General features: G+C 40.5%; 1 protein-coding gene across 5 annotated transcripts in view; it reads right to left on the bottom strand.

Annotated features, from left to right (window-relative positions):
* The window catches only part of FAM124A (family with sequence similarity 124 member A), a 76,193-nt gene extending 60,258 nt beyond the window's left edge, over positions 1–15,935 (bottom strand). For 2 of the 5 annotated variants that reach the window (XR_004644118.1, XM_034758533.1), the window contains exons 1-2: positions 15,721–15,935; positions 3,199–3,230 (exon numbers count right to left, since the gene is read on the bottom strand). Coding sequence is in view for 4 of the 5 variants with exons in the window: in XM_034758533.1 (XP_034614424.1) it covers positions 3,199–3,230; positions 15,721–15,779 (91 nt within the window). In the remaining variant the exon portion in view is untranslated. Of the gene's footprint in view, positions 1–3,198; positions 3,231–6,001; positions 6,035–15,720 lie in introns of those variants that run through there. The other 3 variants (XM_034758531.1, XM_034758532.1, XM_034758530.1) reach the window with 3 other exon arrangements.
* Positions 15,936–16,366: the final 431 nt, after the last annotated feature.

Here is a 16,366-nt window from a genome sequence, read left to right as displayed (position 1 = left end):
GAGAATCTTTAGTAAGAGTAGGGGTTTACCCTAGTATCTCTGCCCCAAATTTCTTCTCTTCCCTTCTCCAAACTGTTTTGCAGTCTGCTATGTGTTGGCTAGTTGCTAGCCTCAACCTTGGCAGTTTAATTTAGGGGATCTCTATAGTATGCACATAATTTGTGAAGTCCTTTGGGATGAAAGCAGCAATATAAAAGTAAACATTACTCCATTGTTTTTATGCTTTACTGGGGACATGGAAATCATTGCTGTCAAGTGATTTAATATCAGGATGTGGAGCAATGAGTTTTCATGTGGACTTGTAAAGCCAAGAGCTAACCTCTACTCTTTTTTCTAAAGAGTTTTAAACCAAGCTATTACAATTTATTATTTGTAATTCAGTGGCAACTAGAGACCCCAATCAGATTTGGTGCCTGCTCATAGTAGGTGCTCTTTAGAGAATAGAAAAGTAGCTCCTGCTCTGAAGAGTTCGCAGTCTGAGCTACTCAAATATTATTATTCCTCTTGTGCTTTCTGAACAGCCTGACCACACAACGCCTATGAAATACAAAACTAAATCCCATGATGTGTGGTGCTACACCAGTCTCATTTGTCTTGGAAGCAGAAAAGAGACAACACATTTTTAAGTTTGTATGTAAAAAGGCTGTTCTGTCTCTTGAACTTTTCTGTCTCTGCTGGAATGATAATACTTCCCAGTACTGACAAAGGACTGGTGTTAAAATACTATTGTAATCCCCACCACATCCTGGACTGCCTTGCTCAGCAAAACATCTAGGTCACCACATTTAACGTGACAAACTGCAGCTGGCATATAACTAAAATCACTTGTATGTACAAATCTATTACGAGTAAGAATTACCAAGATTAGTTTGCGCCTATTGTTTTTACTCAACACAGCAGTAATACAAATAAATAATTGATTACAAGTCAACGTCTAGATGAGAAATACTTTGCTTTAAACCTCATCAGTGAATTCATTTGTCAAATTATTATTATTGGGCCCATAATCTGGGTCACTGCCCAGGGTACTGACCGGGCCTGGTAGTATACACTCTAATACACGGCCAAAAACTGGGTTACTGGAGGGAAATGAACAGGAACAGCACATTAGATAAAAAATTCTTTTAATAAAAATGCAAAGAACTGATTTATTGGATGTTGCCCCCCCACCCCACCAATCATATAGAGAATGAGTCCTGCCAGTAGGAAACCAGGAATATATTCAAATAAGAACAAGAACATTCTTAGGCTAAAGACCTGAACTGCTAGCAGGAGACATACATCCAGCAGACAGACAGAAGAGACAGCTAGCCCTTTGTCAGTCACATCAGCTCAGGATTCAGACATGTAGATAAATTTATTCTTTAAGGGCCTGATACAACTCTCAGTGAATTGGAATTCAATGAAAATCCTCCCACTGACTTCAACAGGAGATAGATAAAACCTCAAATTATTCCTTCTAGCTAGGTGATACCCTGTGGAATTAGTCTGAGAGCTGGACACATGTGTGGAACTGTCCAGAGAAACCCCGTTTCACCCAGAATCATGTGCATGGAGGACATTTGACAGCTTTCTTCTGATTATAAGAGAATTAGGGCTGCAGGGTGGGAAAGTCATCTTTGTGAATTTCTGTAGTGTTCACTTTGAGTAACAGCTTGCATCTATGAGGAGAAATCAGGAGGGAATTAGCTGGAGAAATGCCATCTTACATTGATAGAGGGCTTTATTTACAGTTTTGCTTGAACAACCATTTCTGGGATTCAGAGAGTAGTAGATACAGTTCTTCCAATAAATGACAGAATATTTTTGGGAAGATAAAGTCATTATTGTAGAAGACTGAAAAGCAACCATGTGAAATTCCTTTTAGCAAAAGCAGAAAAATTTGCCACATCACATCACTGGAAAAAAGAAACCAGATACTGTGTTTCATCTTTTATCACTTAGTTAACCTGAAATCTAATCTGTTCATAAGAAATATTTGGAAAGGCTGGAAAACATTCAGTTCACTTTCTCACTTCTTTAAAACTCAAACGAAGAAATGCCTTACAGAATTTTCTCCCGTTATGTTTTCTTGGCACCACTTTATAATAGGCACTCACTCATTTCTAATTCCTGTGGCCTTTGCTGAAATGACATTAATCATTACAAACTCTGAGGCCCTATTCACATTGAATAGCCAAACCATGTTTCAGAATTGTATTCTCACTCTAAAATCATAAGAAGATAGGGTAATGTTTATATCTTCAAGCATGGTTGTAACTCAGTCTGGCCCTATCCACACTGGCCAACCAATCCGTCCATTGAGCTACTGTTTCCAAACTGAGTTCCAAGCAGAGCATGGATGGGGTCCTTACCATGCAGATGGCACACGTAATTCCCTGGGAACTCTGCTATCTCCCTGCTAACAGCTTTGAAATAGAGCTGTCGCTTTGCAGTGGAATACAGGACCAATCTAGGACACCACCCACATAGTGATCAGGGCCACTCCCTCCTGTGATCTTTGAGGACTACTTTTTCCTCTTCCAATTGTATTTTGGGGACTTATTTCAGTCCCTCTTTTTCACTTACAACAGCTCTGCATGGGTTACTGAAGCCCCAGAGCCTACTGCAGTGAACTTCACAGGCCCAGTGAGAGGCTAGGGATGAAGATCTGCTTGGTGGTGGAAAGAGATGGTGAGAGGAAATATTTAAATGATCATTTGCATGAGCCCTCTCTACACCCGTCCAGATCACACAAGGATCAGTTGAGTCAGTGCAAATTGGGCATATAAAAGTGTGTTTCGTGCTGCTGTGTAAAGCAGGACCAAGATTTAGGGAGTTTTAAAATTGATCTTAACGGGAGCAGAGTTAATCTAGTGTCAAGTATTTTTGCAAATCCTGCCCATACACTGAAAAACTGCTTTCAGTAAACACAATAGCCAAGAGGCTTTTAAAATTGTATATAGGGTTTGTGTAAAACGTCTGTTAATCAAAACTTTTATTTGTCTTTTTATTTCTCCTTTTATATTATTCCTTTGATTTTTAAACTCATCGCTGCTCATGATGGAGAATAATGTAGATGGATCCAAGACATATCACTGTAATGTAATTTGAAAACCTGGAGATTTCTTTATTGCATTAAGTAGACATTAACAGATAGCAAATGAAAAAGAAAAGGGTGAGATTTTATTTTTAAAAAGGTCTTAAAATTATACTCACTGCTTGTAGAGGACATGCGGCTGTACTCAGATCTGCAAGACAAAAATCTTAGTTCAGCGGGGCTGTACTATGTTTAAATCTTTAAAGATCATACACAAATTTGGCAAAGGAAACTACTGACTTAATTTAATTTGCTTTAAACCAGTGGTTCTTAATCTTTACTGCAGCCTGCACCCCTTTGGTTCTCAAAATATGTTCTCGCACCCCTTCTCAAAAATCGTTGAAGTAGGTCAGTTCTTTAAACCTAGGTATTTTCTTTGTTTGTATATTACAGTAATTGTTAAAAAATTTATAATGTTAATAAATACATAGGTTTGATTAAACAAAGTAGTTGTACTTACGTGCCTGTGCTTAATTTGTGTTTTTGATGATTTACCTTTACAAAAGCCTGACATGTCTTGCCCCTCGAGAAAGGGCATCTGGCACCCCCAAGGGGTGCGTGCACCCCAGGTTAAGAACCACTGCTTTAAACCGTCAAACTGCTTAAAACCTACACACAGTTATTTTTATAGTAAAATAGCTCACTATGGAAATTATTCTGAATGTGCCCTCAGGGTAGCGGACATTCTGCAGGAATGTTAAAAATATCCATAGAGACTACACAACTACGGAAGAAACTCTTTTTGAGGCTGTAACTAGTTTTCCAATACTGCTGGATTTTGACTCTCCTCCCCATCCAATGTCTAATATCTCCAAAAATGCTTTGCACCTGACATTTCTAATGTGCATTCTGTAGACAGAGGAGAAATTGAATTGTCCTTTGCACAAAGTTTGAAGGAAACCATAAAATTGATCTTAGAGACATGATTCATTGAAGAATGAGGTTTTTACCTTTTGGAGAAGTCTTTTCTGTCTCTTTTTCCTTCTTTATGTCATATCTCAGAGACTCAATCTAGAAGTTCCTCATTAGTTTTATTCAATTTATTGTCCACAACAAGAACTAGTGCTGTTCAGTATTTTGAAGAAGGCTAGGTAGTTAATTTTGCAGCTGTTCACTATATAATTCTGAATCTTTGAAAATTTTATTCATTCCTGAAGGAGCTAATAAACTTTTACGGTTACCAACTAATCAGATTTCATTTTACAAATCAAAATATAAGCCCTTTTTATTGTGAGCTGGGGCTGAAAGTTTGTCAAAAGAGATTTTTAATAGAAATCACAGGTTATTCACAATGTGTTGACACCTCTCAATTTTGTGATATTTTATGCTTTTCTTAAAGCTCCAGATTTTGGAGGCAAGAGAGTATGAGACTCTCAGCTTTATTTTTCAAAATAAGTCAATTCCTAGCCCTCATGTTTGCAGAGAAAAAGCTTTAAAAAAGTGAATCAAAAGACATATATATGACAAGCATTGATAACTTGCTCACGGAATAAACAAAAAACCCTCAAAACAGTATGTTGCTGTCTTTTTCTAATAATGAAAGCTAGCTGGAGTACTGGAGTTCTGGAGCTCTTGCAAATATTTTAAGCATTCTAGGTACTATACAAAATGAACAATCACTTTGACAGGTCTTAAATTTAAACAAGTTAAATATAGAAGTAAAAATATCCTGTCATTTAGCCTCTGCTTCCTAGAATGTCGTTTTGTTCCTGCTAGTTCATGTTCTGATGCTGTTCTCGTCCACATTTTAAATGTTCCAAGTAACGGAGCTTCTACCAATTCCCTCGGGAAAGTGTTCCGTGGTCTGTGTTCTGAACATAGATTGGGGGAGGGATTCAAGAAGCGACTAGTGGAGCAGTAGCAGCTGTTATAGGGCTTTATCCTATGTTCATTGAAGTCAGTAGCAAAGCTATCATTGACTTTAATAGTGAAGTATCAGGGCCACAGTCTTGGGCAGTACCAGGGACAGAGGCAGGGCTCTGTAGCAGCATTACTTCTGCATTTTTTAAATGAAGGATGTTACCTTTTAAAGGTGAAATGGAAGGGGAAATTCAGGCAAGAATGGGTAAGGAGGATGCATCTCTTATACAGAATCATTTTCAGACCCTCAAGGTATCTTAGGGGGAGGTAGTGGAGTAACAAAGGCTCTGAAGCAAGGTGTGGTATGAGCATGTGTGCGTGTGAAGGGTTGTTCCACTCGCTGTCCAGTCATTGTTTCTATTTCTAGGTTTAATAGCCCCTCCTCCCTCCCATGTCTAAAAAGTCTCCTTCTCCAGGGCTTCTTTATACCAGGAAAAAAGTTATAGAAGAGCCGACAGCCCACCTGCTGCCTGCTTTCTTTGCTTGCCCAGCACTGGCATGATAACACCTATTGTACTGAGATTTTTCCCTACCCCCTTTTACCTAGGAACTATTCTTTCACATCACAGTTATACCTAAAAGACTTATTTTCTTCCTTAAATAGGCACTGTCAAGGCTGCTTCCCCACTTTGAACTTTAGGGTACAAATGTGGGGGCCTGCATGAAAACTTCTAAGCTTAACTACCAGCTTAGATCTGGTCCGCTGCCACCACTCCCAAAATGCTAATTCCCTTCCCTGGGTAGCCTTGAGAGACTCTTCACCAATTCCCTGGTGAATACAGATCCAAACCCCTTGGATCTAAAAACAAGGGGAAAAAAAAATCGATCAGGTTCTTAAAAAGAAGGCTTTTAATGAAAGAAAAAGGTAAAAATCATCTCTGTAAAATCAGGAGGGAAAATAACTTTACAGGGTAATCAAACTTAAAGAGCCCAGAGGAATCCCCTCTAGCCTTAGGTTCAAAGTTACAGCAAACAGAGATAAACACTCTAGCAAAAAGGTACATTTACAAGTTGAGAAAACAAAGATAAAAACTAACACGCCTTGCCTGGCTGTTTACTTACAAGTTTGAAATATGAGAGACTTGTTCAGAAAGATTTGGAGAACCTGGATTGATGTCTGGTCCCTCTCAGTCCCAAGAGCGAACAACCCCCAAAACAAAGAGCACAAACAAAAGCCTTCCCCCCACCAAGATTTAGAAGTATCTTGTCCCCTTATTGGTCCTTTGGGTCAGGTGTCAGCCAGGTTATCTGAGCTTCTTAACCCTTTACCGGTAAAAGGATTTTGGAGTCTCTGGCCAGGAGGGATTTTATAGTACTGTACATAGGAGGGCTGTTACCCTTCCCTTTATAGTTATGACAGGCACATAGGGGAAGAGCATGGTATAGTAATTTAACTACAGGCTTATGAGTCAGGAGAAATAGGTTCTATTGCTGACTCTGACACCAGCTTGCTCTGTGACCTTGAGCAAGTCACTCAATTCCTATGGATCAGATTATGATTTCAGTTACATTGGTATAAATCCAAACTAACTCCACTGGATTTCCACCAGAGTAACCAAGATCACTGCATTAGTGTAAGTGATAACACTGCATTTTAATGGAGTTAGTTTGGATTTCTACTAGACAGAGTGAGTTCAGAGTATGACCATCTGTGTCTCAATTTAACTACTACAAAGGGATGTTTACTAACATTTTAATGGTTTTGGAGAGCCTCTGGTAGCAGTATCATTCCTGTGCTTTAAGCTGCCATTTATAATCTTTTAAATACAGTGGAATAGCAATCACCAGACAGTATGTGCCACACCGCTTCTGCTGTATTTCTCAGGTGGCTGAAGGCACAATGCTTACCTGCCTAGGATTTTGTACCTTGTTCTTTAAAGGGTAGTACACCAAAGGAATGAACCACTAACCAATAATGCATACACTGTTCTGGCTCAGTTATAGTAGATGTCAGTACAGATCTCCCTGCTAGCAAAATTTAGTCATTAAAATCTAGGTAAAAGTTGCTTTCAAGGACCATATCTATAATAATATACTAGCAGGTTTCTCTGCTGAGATATGAAAGAGCACATTGGAACTGTTGCACTACATTGGTGATGTCTGGTGGCAGAAATCATTTCAAAACCAATGTAGTGCAAAAGGTCCATTTTATATATTTGAATACTCAAATCACAGATGAATTCTGTACAGTGCCATGACAAGAGTGATATATATGATGTGAAAGTTACAAAAAAAAAACCTAAACGTAAAAACAGTCCTTTAAAATAGGTTACAGCAGCAATGGTTTCTTCTCCTGAGAGTTACACATAAATGGACGCAATATATGATGGGAGACTGACATCCGAAGAATGAACCAAATCAGCTAGAACAGGGGTTGGCAGTTTCAGAAGTGGTGTGCTGAGTCTTCATTTATTCACTTAATTTAAGGTTTTGCGTGCCAGTAATACATTTTAACATTTTTAGAAGGTCTCTTTCTATAAGTCTATAATATATAACTAACCAATTGTTGTATGTAAAGTAAATAAGGTTTTTAAAATGTTCAAAAAGCTTCATTTAAAATTAAATTAAAATGTAGAGCCGGATGGCCAGGACCCAGGCAGTGTGAGTGCCACTGAAAATCAGCTTGCGTGCCGCCTTTGGCACACATGCCATATGTTGCCTACTCCTGAGCTAGAAGGAAGAATTTAATCAGAAAAATGTGAATGATAATTGGGAATCATTTATGAACATCCTAGAGATGCTAAAAAATGCCACAATCAAGGAAGAAGGCATACTGGTTTTAAAAAATGACCTGGTTAAGAGGGGAAGTGAAGGCAGCTATAAATATATAACAAATGGAAGAAGGTGAAAGTTGATAGTAATGAATATAAATCAAGTAGGAATTGTAGAAAATTGATAGATGAAGCAAAGGGACACAAAGAGAAATCTATGGCCAGCACAGTTAAGGACAATAAGAAAGAGTTTTTTAAATATATTAGGAACAAAAAGAATCCTGACAATGGTATTGATCCATGACTAGATGAAAATGGTAGACTTAATAATAATGCAGAAAAGGCAGAAGTGTGCAATAAATATTTCTGTTCTGTATTTGGGGAAAACAGATGATATAGTCTTATCATATGGTGATAAGAATACTCTTTCCATTCCACTAGTATTTATGGAGGATGTTAAATAAGAGCTACTAAAGTTAGACATTTTTACCAGAACACTTGCATTCAAGAGTTTTAAAAGAGCTGCCTAATGAGCTTGCTGGACCATTACTGTTGACACAAAATACGTAGGATCACAGGACATTGTGATTAAAAAACTAGAATATACAATTAATAGGGCACTCATTAAATGGATTAAAAACTTGCATGTCTCAAAATGTAATTGTAAAGGGGGAATCATCATTGAGTGGGTGAGCTGGGTTTTCAGCCCAAATGTTTACAATGCTATTTTCAGCCCTGTAACAGAACCTGTGCGCTCAACTCAGTTGACCCAGGCTGAGACTCTCTGCTGTGGGTTGTTGTTTTTTTTTCCTGTGTAGATGTATCTTAACACACAAATGTACAAATTCATAAGTGAGTATCTGTAAGCTGAGCTGTGTGGCACCAAAAATAAATAAAAATAAAAATAAATAAAAACTCATGAAACTATTTATTTTATTTTAAGCATCAAGGCCTGTCTGTAGATTAACATAAAATAGATTTTAATTCTGTTTCAAAATAGTTTAATATTTTAGATGTCTAGTCTTTTTTCTGTTTGCTGCTAACAAAAATAGTTCGCACTTACACGGCATCTTTTATTTTAGAATCTCATACTACTTTATAGCTCCCCACCCACCACAACAAGACAGGTAAGTATTTTACACCCATTTTACAGTGGGGTAAACCAAGGCACAGAGGGATTAAATGCTTTATTCATAGTTATGTAGAGAGCCAGTGACAGAGCCACAAGTAGCACCACTACAGAACAGTAGCATGGTCAAAAAGTTCACATATACCATATAGTCATCAACTTTGAGAACACAATGATGAGGGATGTTTACGGAAACATTTAATACACAAAAAACTAACAAGTAACAATGCAGCCAGGTGAAAAGTGTCCATAATTTGTCAGATATGCTTTTAAAAATATCTGATATATGATGCATATACGATTAAAAAAAAAAAAAAAGACACCACATAGCTTGTGTTTCTCCATGTTGACACAAGCATTGCGCAATTATGATCCAGCAAGTGCTTGTTACTAAAGAAACATCACTGTTTTCCCACCTCCCAAAATTAGGCAAGTGCTTTACAATTTAACAAGCAATGGATTCAAATTTGAAATGCAACCATGAAGACATATATAAGTGGAACATTTATACTTTGTCCATACAATAAGTTATAACTGCCTTTCTCTTTTATGTTCTATATGGGTGTTTTTTCCTAACTTTGACTAAAAGGATTAATAATATTTTGAAATGTAAGTGAAAAAGCTCCTTAAAGTCACAATTTCAAATAGCTTCTAATTAAAGAAGGGGAAAATTAGAGCTTTGAATACATTAGGAAATTAGTATCCCAAGTTGTTAACTCTTTAAAGCTTTTCACATGCATTAAAAATCTTACTACAGACCTCAATCCTGCACTCACTGAATTCAACTGAAGTTTTATCATTGATTTCAAAGACAGCAAGAATTAGGTTCTGGGCATTAAAAAGTAGATGAACAACAAATTCTAAAATTATTTTAAAAGATTATATTTTTGGATCAAAACACCAAAACAAAATTGTGTGGCACAGAAAACTATGCCTTATGGTTCATATAAAAGGTCATGAATCATAAAATCCATATGGATTAATGTTAGTAAAACTAAGACAAAGAAAACATATTATTGCAAATCACTCTTTCAGACTGTTTAGTATTAATTTTTCATTTGCATACACATGTCATCCCCCTTAGTTGTTGCTTTCCCTCCCTTCCTTCTTTCTAATTAAAGGAGAGGCTATATATAAGAAAAAATAAGGCCATGTCTCTCTCTCTCTCTAAACAGGCAGGTTTCCTCAATATCAATGGGTGTTCTGCCACAGATTGCAGCTGTAAGCGGCGGCCCTTAGTTTTGGGGGCAGAGAAATGTTCGGTAACTGAAAAAAGGCAGTGATTTTGAAAATCGAGAATTACATTGTTCTGAGAAAGATACATTAGTTTAGCCAAAGGTGATGCTGGAACTCTTTCAAATCTCATTAATAAACAGCCAATACAAACTAATTGGTTTATATGTCCTATTCTCTTTATTTAGGTACTTGGCAACTCAGCCGAATCCAGTCTTATTGGATTCAGTAACTTAAAATACACTATTTTTGATCTGCTTTCCAACATGATCAACTGAAGAACATACAATAGCACAAAGATATCTTGAATATCCACAAATATTCAAGTGGATTTGTAATATGATAGTTTAAAACTGGACTCAAACTCTGCTGTAGACTAGGGGTTTGCCTACTATTGTGGCTAACAGCAACATCAGCTCAAGAAAATACATTTTATGGAGATATTTCATGAATTATAGTGGTAGTTAGTTGCTATATAACACTTTTAGCAATACATATATATAAAGCTCATGCTTGAATAGAGATGAAAATGGTTCACAAAGCCTGGATTTGCTAGTGTGTCAACACACTATTGTTCACTGAATGATAGAAAGAGACCACTCAATATATAATAATAAAACTGCTACTGAATTATTTTGAAAGCTGTTCTAAGAATACTTTCATAGTATGATTGCTGAACTTAAAAATAGGTGTCAATTGATTCTTTTTCATCACTGAAATAGCTACATAACAAGGAAACCAGCTGAGTTTTTGCAATACTATTATGAAGATACAGAAAACCCTATTTCTGCTTTAAGAGTAATAAGCAAACAATATAAGTAGCCTTGATAGAATTCAACTTAATATAATTTTGACACATAATATTGATGTTATTTTTAAACATTTTTCAATTTATCAATTTAAATTTTCACAGTTGAGGGAAATCATGGGTGAAGTCAGCCAATAATTATTTAATGATAGCCGCTGAGATTAAAAAAGTTAAAACTTTATAACCATTAAAACACAAATTGTCAAATCACATGTCAAATATACAAAGTAAATAGCTTTCAGTCAGACTAATTGGCAAAGTAGGAACTGCTTGAGAACTTGTGTAAATTTCTATTATCTGTGGAAATATTTTTTCCATCGGTTTGTTGTGTATGGGGGAGGGGGGGAAATCAACATTTACCGATTAAAAAAAAAAAAAATCATCCATCCAAGCCTAAATATGAGCAGTTGATTTGGTGAGTAAACAAAAATACAAATATAGTTGCATATGCCTCTTTCACATGTTTATCATAGACTAACATCTGCTAAACACAGTAAAATAATGAAAATGTAATGACCTATTTCTTTGAAGACATATTTCAGTGTAAAGCATTCTAGTTGATAATTACCATATGTCATGGTTAAAATTCCGCAAAACAGCGCATTCTGCTAAAGCTACATGTTCCAGTGTCAGAAGTGTGACAGGGACACAACACAAAATCATCAATATTAACAGCTCATCTACACCAGACATAAGCAGCTGCCACGCTGATCACTAAGGTCTAAAGGCTAATGTCACCATCTGGGGCAAATCCTTCCAACTGCCCCTTCCAACAAAAGACAGGTTTTTCTGTTTTGGAAGAGCATGGTAAATTAAAAGTGACTTGACATGTCAAGGATTTTCTGAACTTTGACCCAGCTATGAATTAGCTGATTATGTTGTTTTCCCTTTATTCATATTCCAGATTCCCATAGGGTGAAATGAAAAGCCTGTTGCCCCACAAATAGAGGGGGAGGGAGGGAAGTGTGTTTTTTTCCCTTTATGCTGAAGACAGATAAAAAACATTAACCTTCAGGGATTAGTCATGTCCACAATATTGTAGCTATTTAAGGTAAAAGGAAAAATAGCCCACAATCTCTCATGATTACAGAAATATGCAGAAAAATGTGTAATTTATAACAAAGGTATTTCATTTTGCTCATTTGATTATGATGAATCTAAAAGGAAATGATAAACCTAATCCCATTTTCAGCTGAATCTTTTTTTTAAAACCTGTAATATTATTTTGAAATTGTTTACTCAGCAGCTGACAGCACTGGTGGCAGAATCAGTTTCACTGTTTTGTCACACTTCCTGTCTCATACACTAGCATAATGACATGGCTCTTATACGCTGCAGAGGTTATAATCCATAAGCACCAGTTTGAGGTCATAAGAACATAAGAATGGCCATACTGGGTCAGACCAAAGGTCCATCAAGCCCAGTATCCTGTCCTCTGACAGTGGCCAATGGCAGGTGCCCCAAAGGGAATGAACAGACAGATCATCATCAAGTGATCCATGCCCTGTTACCCAATCCCAGCTTCTGGCAAAAAGAGGGTAGGGACACCATCCCAGCCCATCCTGGCTAATAGCCATTGATGGACCTATCTTCTATCAATCTATCTAGCTCCCTTTTGAACCCCGTTATAGTATTGGCCTTCACAACACCCTCTGGCAAGGAGTTCCAGAGGTTGACAGTGTGTTGTGTGAAAAGATACTTTCTTGTGTTTATTTTAAAACTTGCTACCTATTAATTGCATTTGGTGGCCCCTTGTTCTTGTATTATGAAAAGGAGTAAATAACACTTCCTTATTTACTTTCTCTATACCACTCATGATTTTATAGACTTCCATCATATCCCCTCTTTAGTCGCCTCTTTTCCAAGCTGAAAAGTCCCAGTCTTATTAATCTCTTCTCATACGGAAGCCGTTCTATACCCCTAATCATTTTTGTTGCCATTTTCTGATCCTTTTCCAATTCCAATATATCTTTTTTGAGATGGGGCTACCACATCTGCATGCAGTATTCAAGGTGTGGGCATACCATGGATTTATATAGAGGCAAGATGATATTTTCTGTCTTGTTAGCTATCCCTTTCTTGATGATTCCCAACGTTCTGTTTGCTTTTTCTGACTGCCATGCACATTGAGTGGATGTTTCAGAGAACTATCCACAATGACTCCAAGATCTCTTTCTTGAGTGGTAACAGCCAACTTAGACCCCATCATAGTATATGTACAGTTAGGATTATGTTTTCCAATGTGCATTACTTTGCATTTATCAACATTAAATTTAATCTGCCATTTTGTTTCCCAGTCACGCAGTTCTGAGAGATCCTTTTGTAGCTCTTCGCAGTCTGCCTGGGACTTAATTATCTTGAGTAGTTTTGTATCATTGGCAAAATTTGCCATCTCACGGTTTACCCCTTTTTCCAGATCATTTATGAATATGTTAAATAGGACTGGGCCCAGTACAGATCCTCAGGGGACACCACTATTTACCTCTCTCCATTCTGAAAACTGACCATTTATTCCTACCCTTTGTTTCCTATCTTTTAACCAGTTACCAATCCGTGAGAGAATCTTCCCTCTTATCCCATGACTGCTTATTTTTCTTAGGAGTCTTTGGTGAGGGACCTTGTCAAAGGCTTTCTGAAAATCTAAATACACTATACCCACTGGATCTCCTTTGTCTGCATGCGTATTGACTCCCTCAAAGAATTCTAGTAGATTGGTGAAGCATGATTTCCCTTTACAAAAACATGTTGACTATTTCCCAACAAATTATGTTCGTCTATGTGTCTGACAATTTTGTTCTTTACGACGGTTTCAACCAATTTGCCCAGTTCTGAAGTGAGACTTACTGGCCTGTAGTTGCTAGGGTCACTTCTGGAGCCCTTTTTAAAAATTGGCGTCATATTAGCTATCCTCCAGTCATTTGGTACAGTAGCTGATTTAAGTGATAGGTTACAGATGACAGTTAGTAGTCCTGCAATTTCACATTAGAGTTCCTTTGGAACTCTTGGGTGAATACCATTAAGTCCTGGAGACTTATTACTGTTTAATAAGGATGGCGGGAGAAGACCTTCAAGCCCCTTTGTAGGATCCAGAAAAGATGGGTCAGAAAAGATAGAGCAGCTGGGACAAGATGGAGAGGTGGCAGCCTCCTCTGATCCTGCTGGAGCCAGAGGCTGAGCAGAGCCAAGAGGCAGCAAGGGCTAAAGGCACCCCTCCACGCTCTCCCTCCCTCCCCCTAAAGACAGGAGAAGGGAGGGAGATGAGACCAAGAGGTAACATCCCCTAAAGACAGGAGAAAAGAGAGAGAGGAGACCAGGAGGTAAGAGGGCTAAGAGTCCCTTGTCCATGGCCCCCTCCATAGAAGTCCTACTCGAGGACTCAGCCTCCCTCCCCACAGGAAGCCAGGTGACAGGAGAAGGCTGCAGCATCTGATATAGGGCTGCAGGGGAAATACCCTGTCTCTGGCATAGGGAAGGGCAGAAGGTTGCAACAACTGTAGATGGGAGTGAGAACAGAAGGGGACTTGGAAAAAAGTACTGTCTTGTGGACAAAACACTGGACTGATCCTCAGGAGATTTGGGTTCTGTTCCTGGCTCTGCCACAGTCTTCCTGTGTGACCTTGGCCAAGTCATTTGCTATGTCTTGGTCCCCCATCTGTAAAATGAGGATGACAATAAGACTTTCCTGCCTTAGTTGGATGTTAAGAGAGTCAATTCATTAAGATTATGAGGTACTCTGATACTGAGATAGAAATATTTCTTGCTTCTCCATGGCACTAAACAGGAGGATCGACAGGCAGGAGCAGGCTAAGAGACACCCCCTTCCCCCCAGGCCGTTGTGGAGCTGGGCAGGAGGAGGCAGCAGCTGGAAGGAGAGGAGACAGTCTCTTGGCTGCAGCTGTCCCAGTCTTGTGCACAGCAGTATATTTCAGCTCCGGTGCATGTCCCCTGAGAGCCCTTGCTGTGGGCTTGCACACTCCCTTGTTTGTATGGGTCTTTCTGAAACAGCCAGGGAAACCGAGTTGAAATCAAAGGGGCACTCTGGGGCAGGCCAGCTGCACCAACATTCAATGATTATTTGTGGCTGTTATTATAGGTACATCTTTCGTGTGCTCTGACCTAAAGCCAAACCTAGTGAGCAAATACTCTGAGTATTTATGACCCAGTCCAGATTCAGCTCAGCGTTTTCCCATTCAGCGTTTTCCCGTAACACTGATAGTACAAAGCTTTAACTTAACTCATCAGGCAAGACAGAGAACAGATTTTTTTTTTTTTTTTTTTTGAAGGGAGGTGGGTAGAGCTGCGAACCCGCTGCTGCCTCTTGGAGCAGGAGCAAAAGAGAAGAGGAAGCAGAGAAAAGCAACACGTGCGGCAGCATCTCTGTCCGTCTCGCTGCGAGATCAAACCAGCAAGACGCAGGAGCTGAGCCATCCAATCCCCCCCACTCGTGCTGCCGCCAGCCGGGCAAGCGAACTGGGGGTAGAAGGGGGAAGCCGTCCCGGGCTGGACAAGCTGCCGTCACTTCTGTGTAGCTGCTGCAGACAGTCACCGCGCTCTCCCGGGAGAGACCGAGACGAGATGCCCAGACACTTTCTAGCGCTGCAGGCAGGTGTCCCTAGAGCTGGGGTGGGGGGTAGCGCCTGGCTCCCCAGGGGAGGGCAGGGGGAAAGTACCGCCCCCCCCCCATTCAAGCCAAGCGGGCTCATTTCTGGGGACCGCTCCCGGCCAAGCTATCCCGGCTCCGCGCTTCAGCGAACCTGCCCCGCTCCCCTGGACCCCACGCCCGCGCTCCTCGCTGCAGAGCAGGGGGCCCCTCCACCCGGATCCGGGCCCCAGCGCCCCCCTTTTTCCTCCTCTCCCGCCCCCAGCCCCTGCGCTGCCTGTTCCCCTGCCCGGGACTCACCCTCCTGTCTCGGCTCCCGAGTCCACGCAGTCATCCTCGCCGCCCGGCTTCCTCTCCATGGCAGGCGTCAGGGCTCCAGCTCCGCGGTCGGCGGCCCCTGCCTCCTCCCCCGGCTGGCTGCGGCCGCCTCCCGCCACGCGCTCCCCCAGCGCTGGGGGTGAGGAGCCAGCGCAGGCCGCCGGGCTCCCCTCTCCCTTGGCAGCGAGAGCGTGTGCAGAGCCAGCCCGCTCCGCCGCGGGGCTCTGGGTGTCAACGCCGCTCCTCTGGCCCGGCCTCCTCCCCGCCTTTGTGCGCGGCTCCTGCATCTCCCCCGCCCCCCCAGAGGCCTGCTCGCTCCGCAGCAGCGACCCTCTCGCTGAGAAGGGGGCGCGGCCCTCCCCCCACGCTTTGGAAGTGGGTCTGTCCCATAGGTGACATCTTCATCGAGAAAGGCTCCCCAGTCGGGCCCTATTCGTTATTACAAACACATGTGGGAGTCACACGTGCTTGGGATCACATGACACAAACTCCAAGGAACCAACCCTGCTTGGTTCCAGTGACTCTGGCCAGGGCCGGCTCTAGGCACCAAGCCTGGCAAGCAGGTGCTTGGGGCGGCCACTCTGGAGAGGGGCAGCAGGTCCAGCTATTCGGCGGCAATTCGGTGGAC

The sequence above is a fragment of the Trachemys scripta genome, chromosome 1 (genome assembly GCF_013100865.1).
Source record: "Trachemys scripta elegans isolate TJP31775 chromosome 1, CAS_Tse_1.0, whole genome shotgun sequence".
NCBI classification, from domain to species: Eukaryota; Metazoa; Chordata; order Testudines; family Emydidae; genus Trachemys; species Trachemys scripta.
This window is presented reverse-complemented; position numbering and strand designations above follow the sequence as displayed.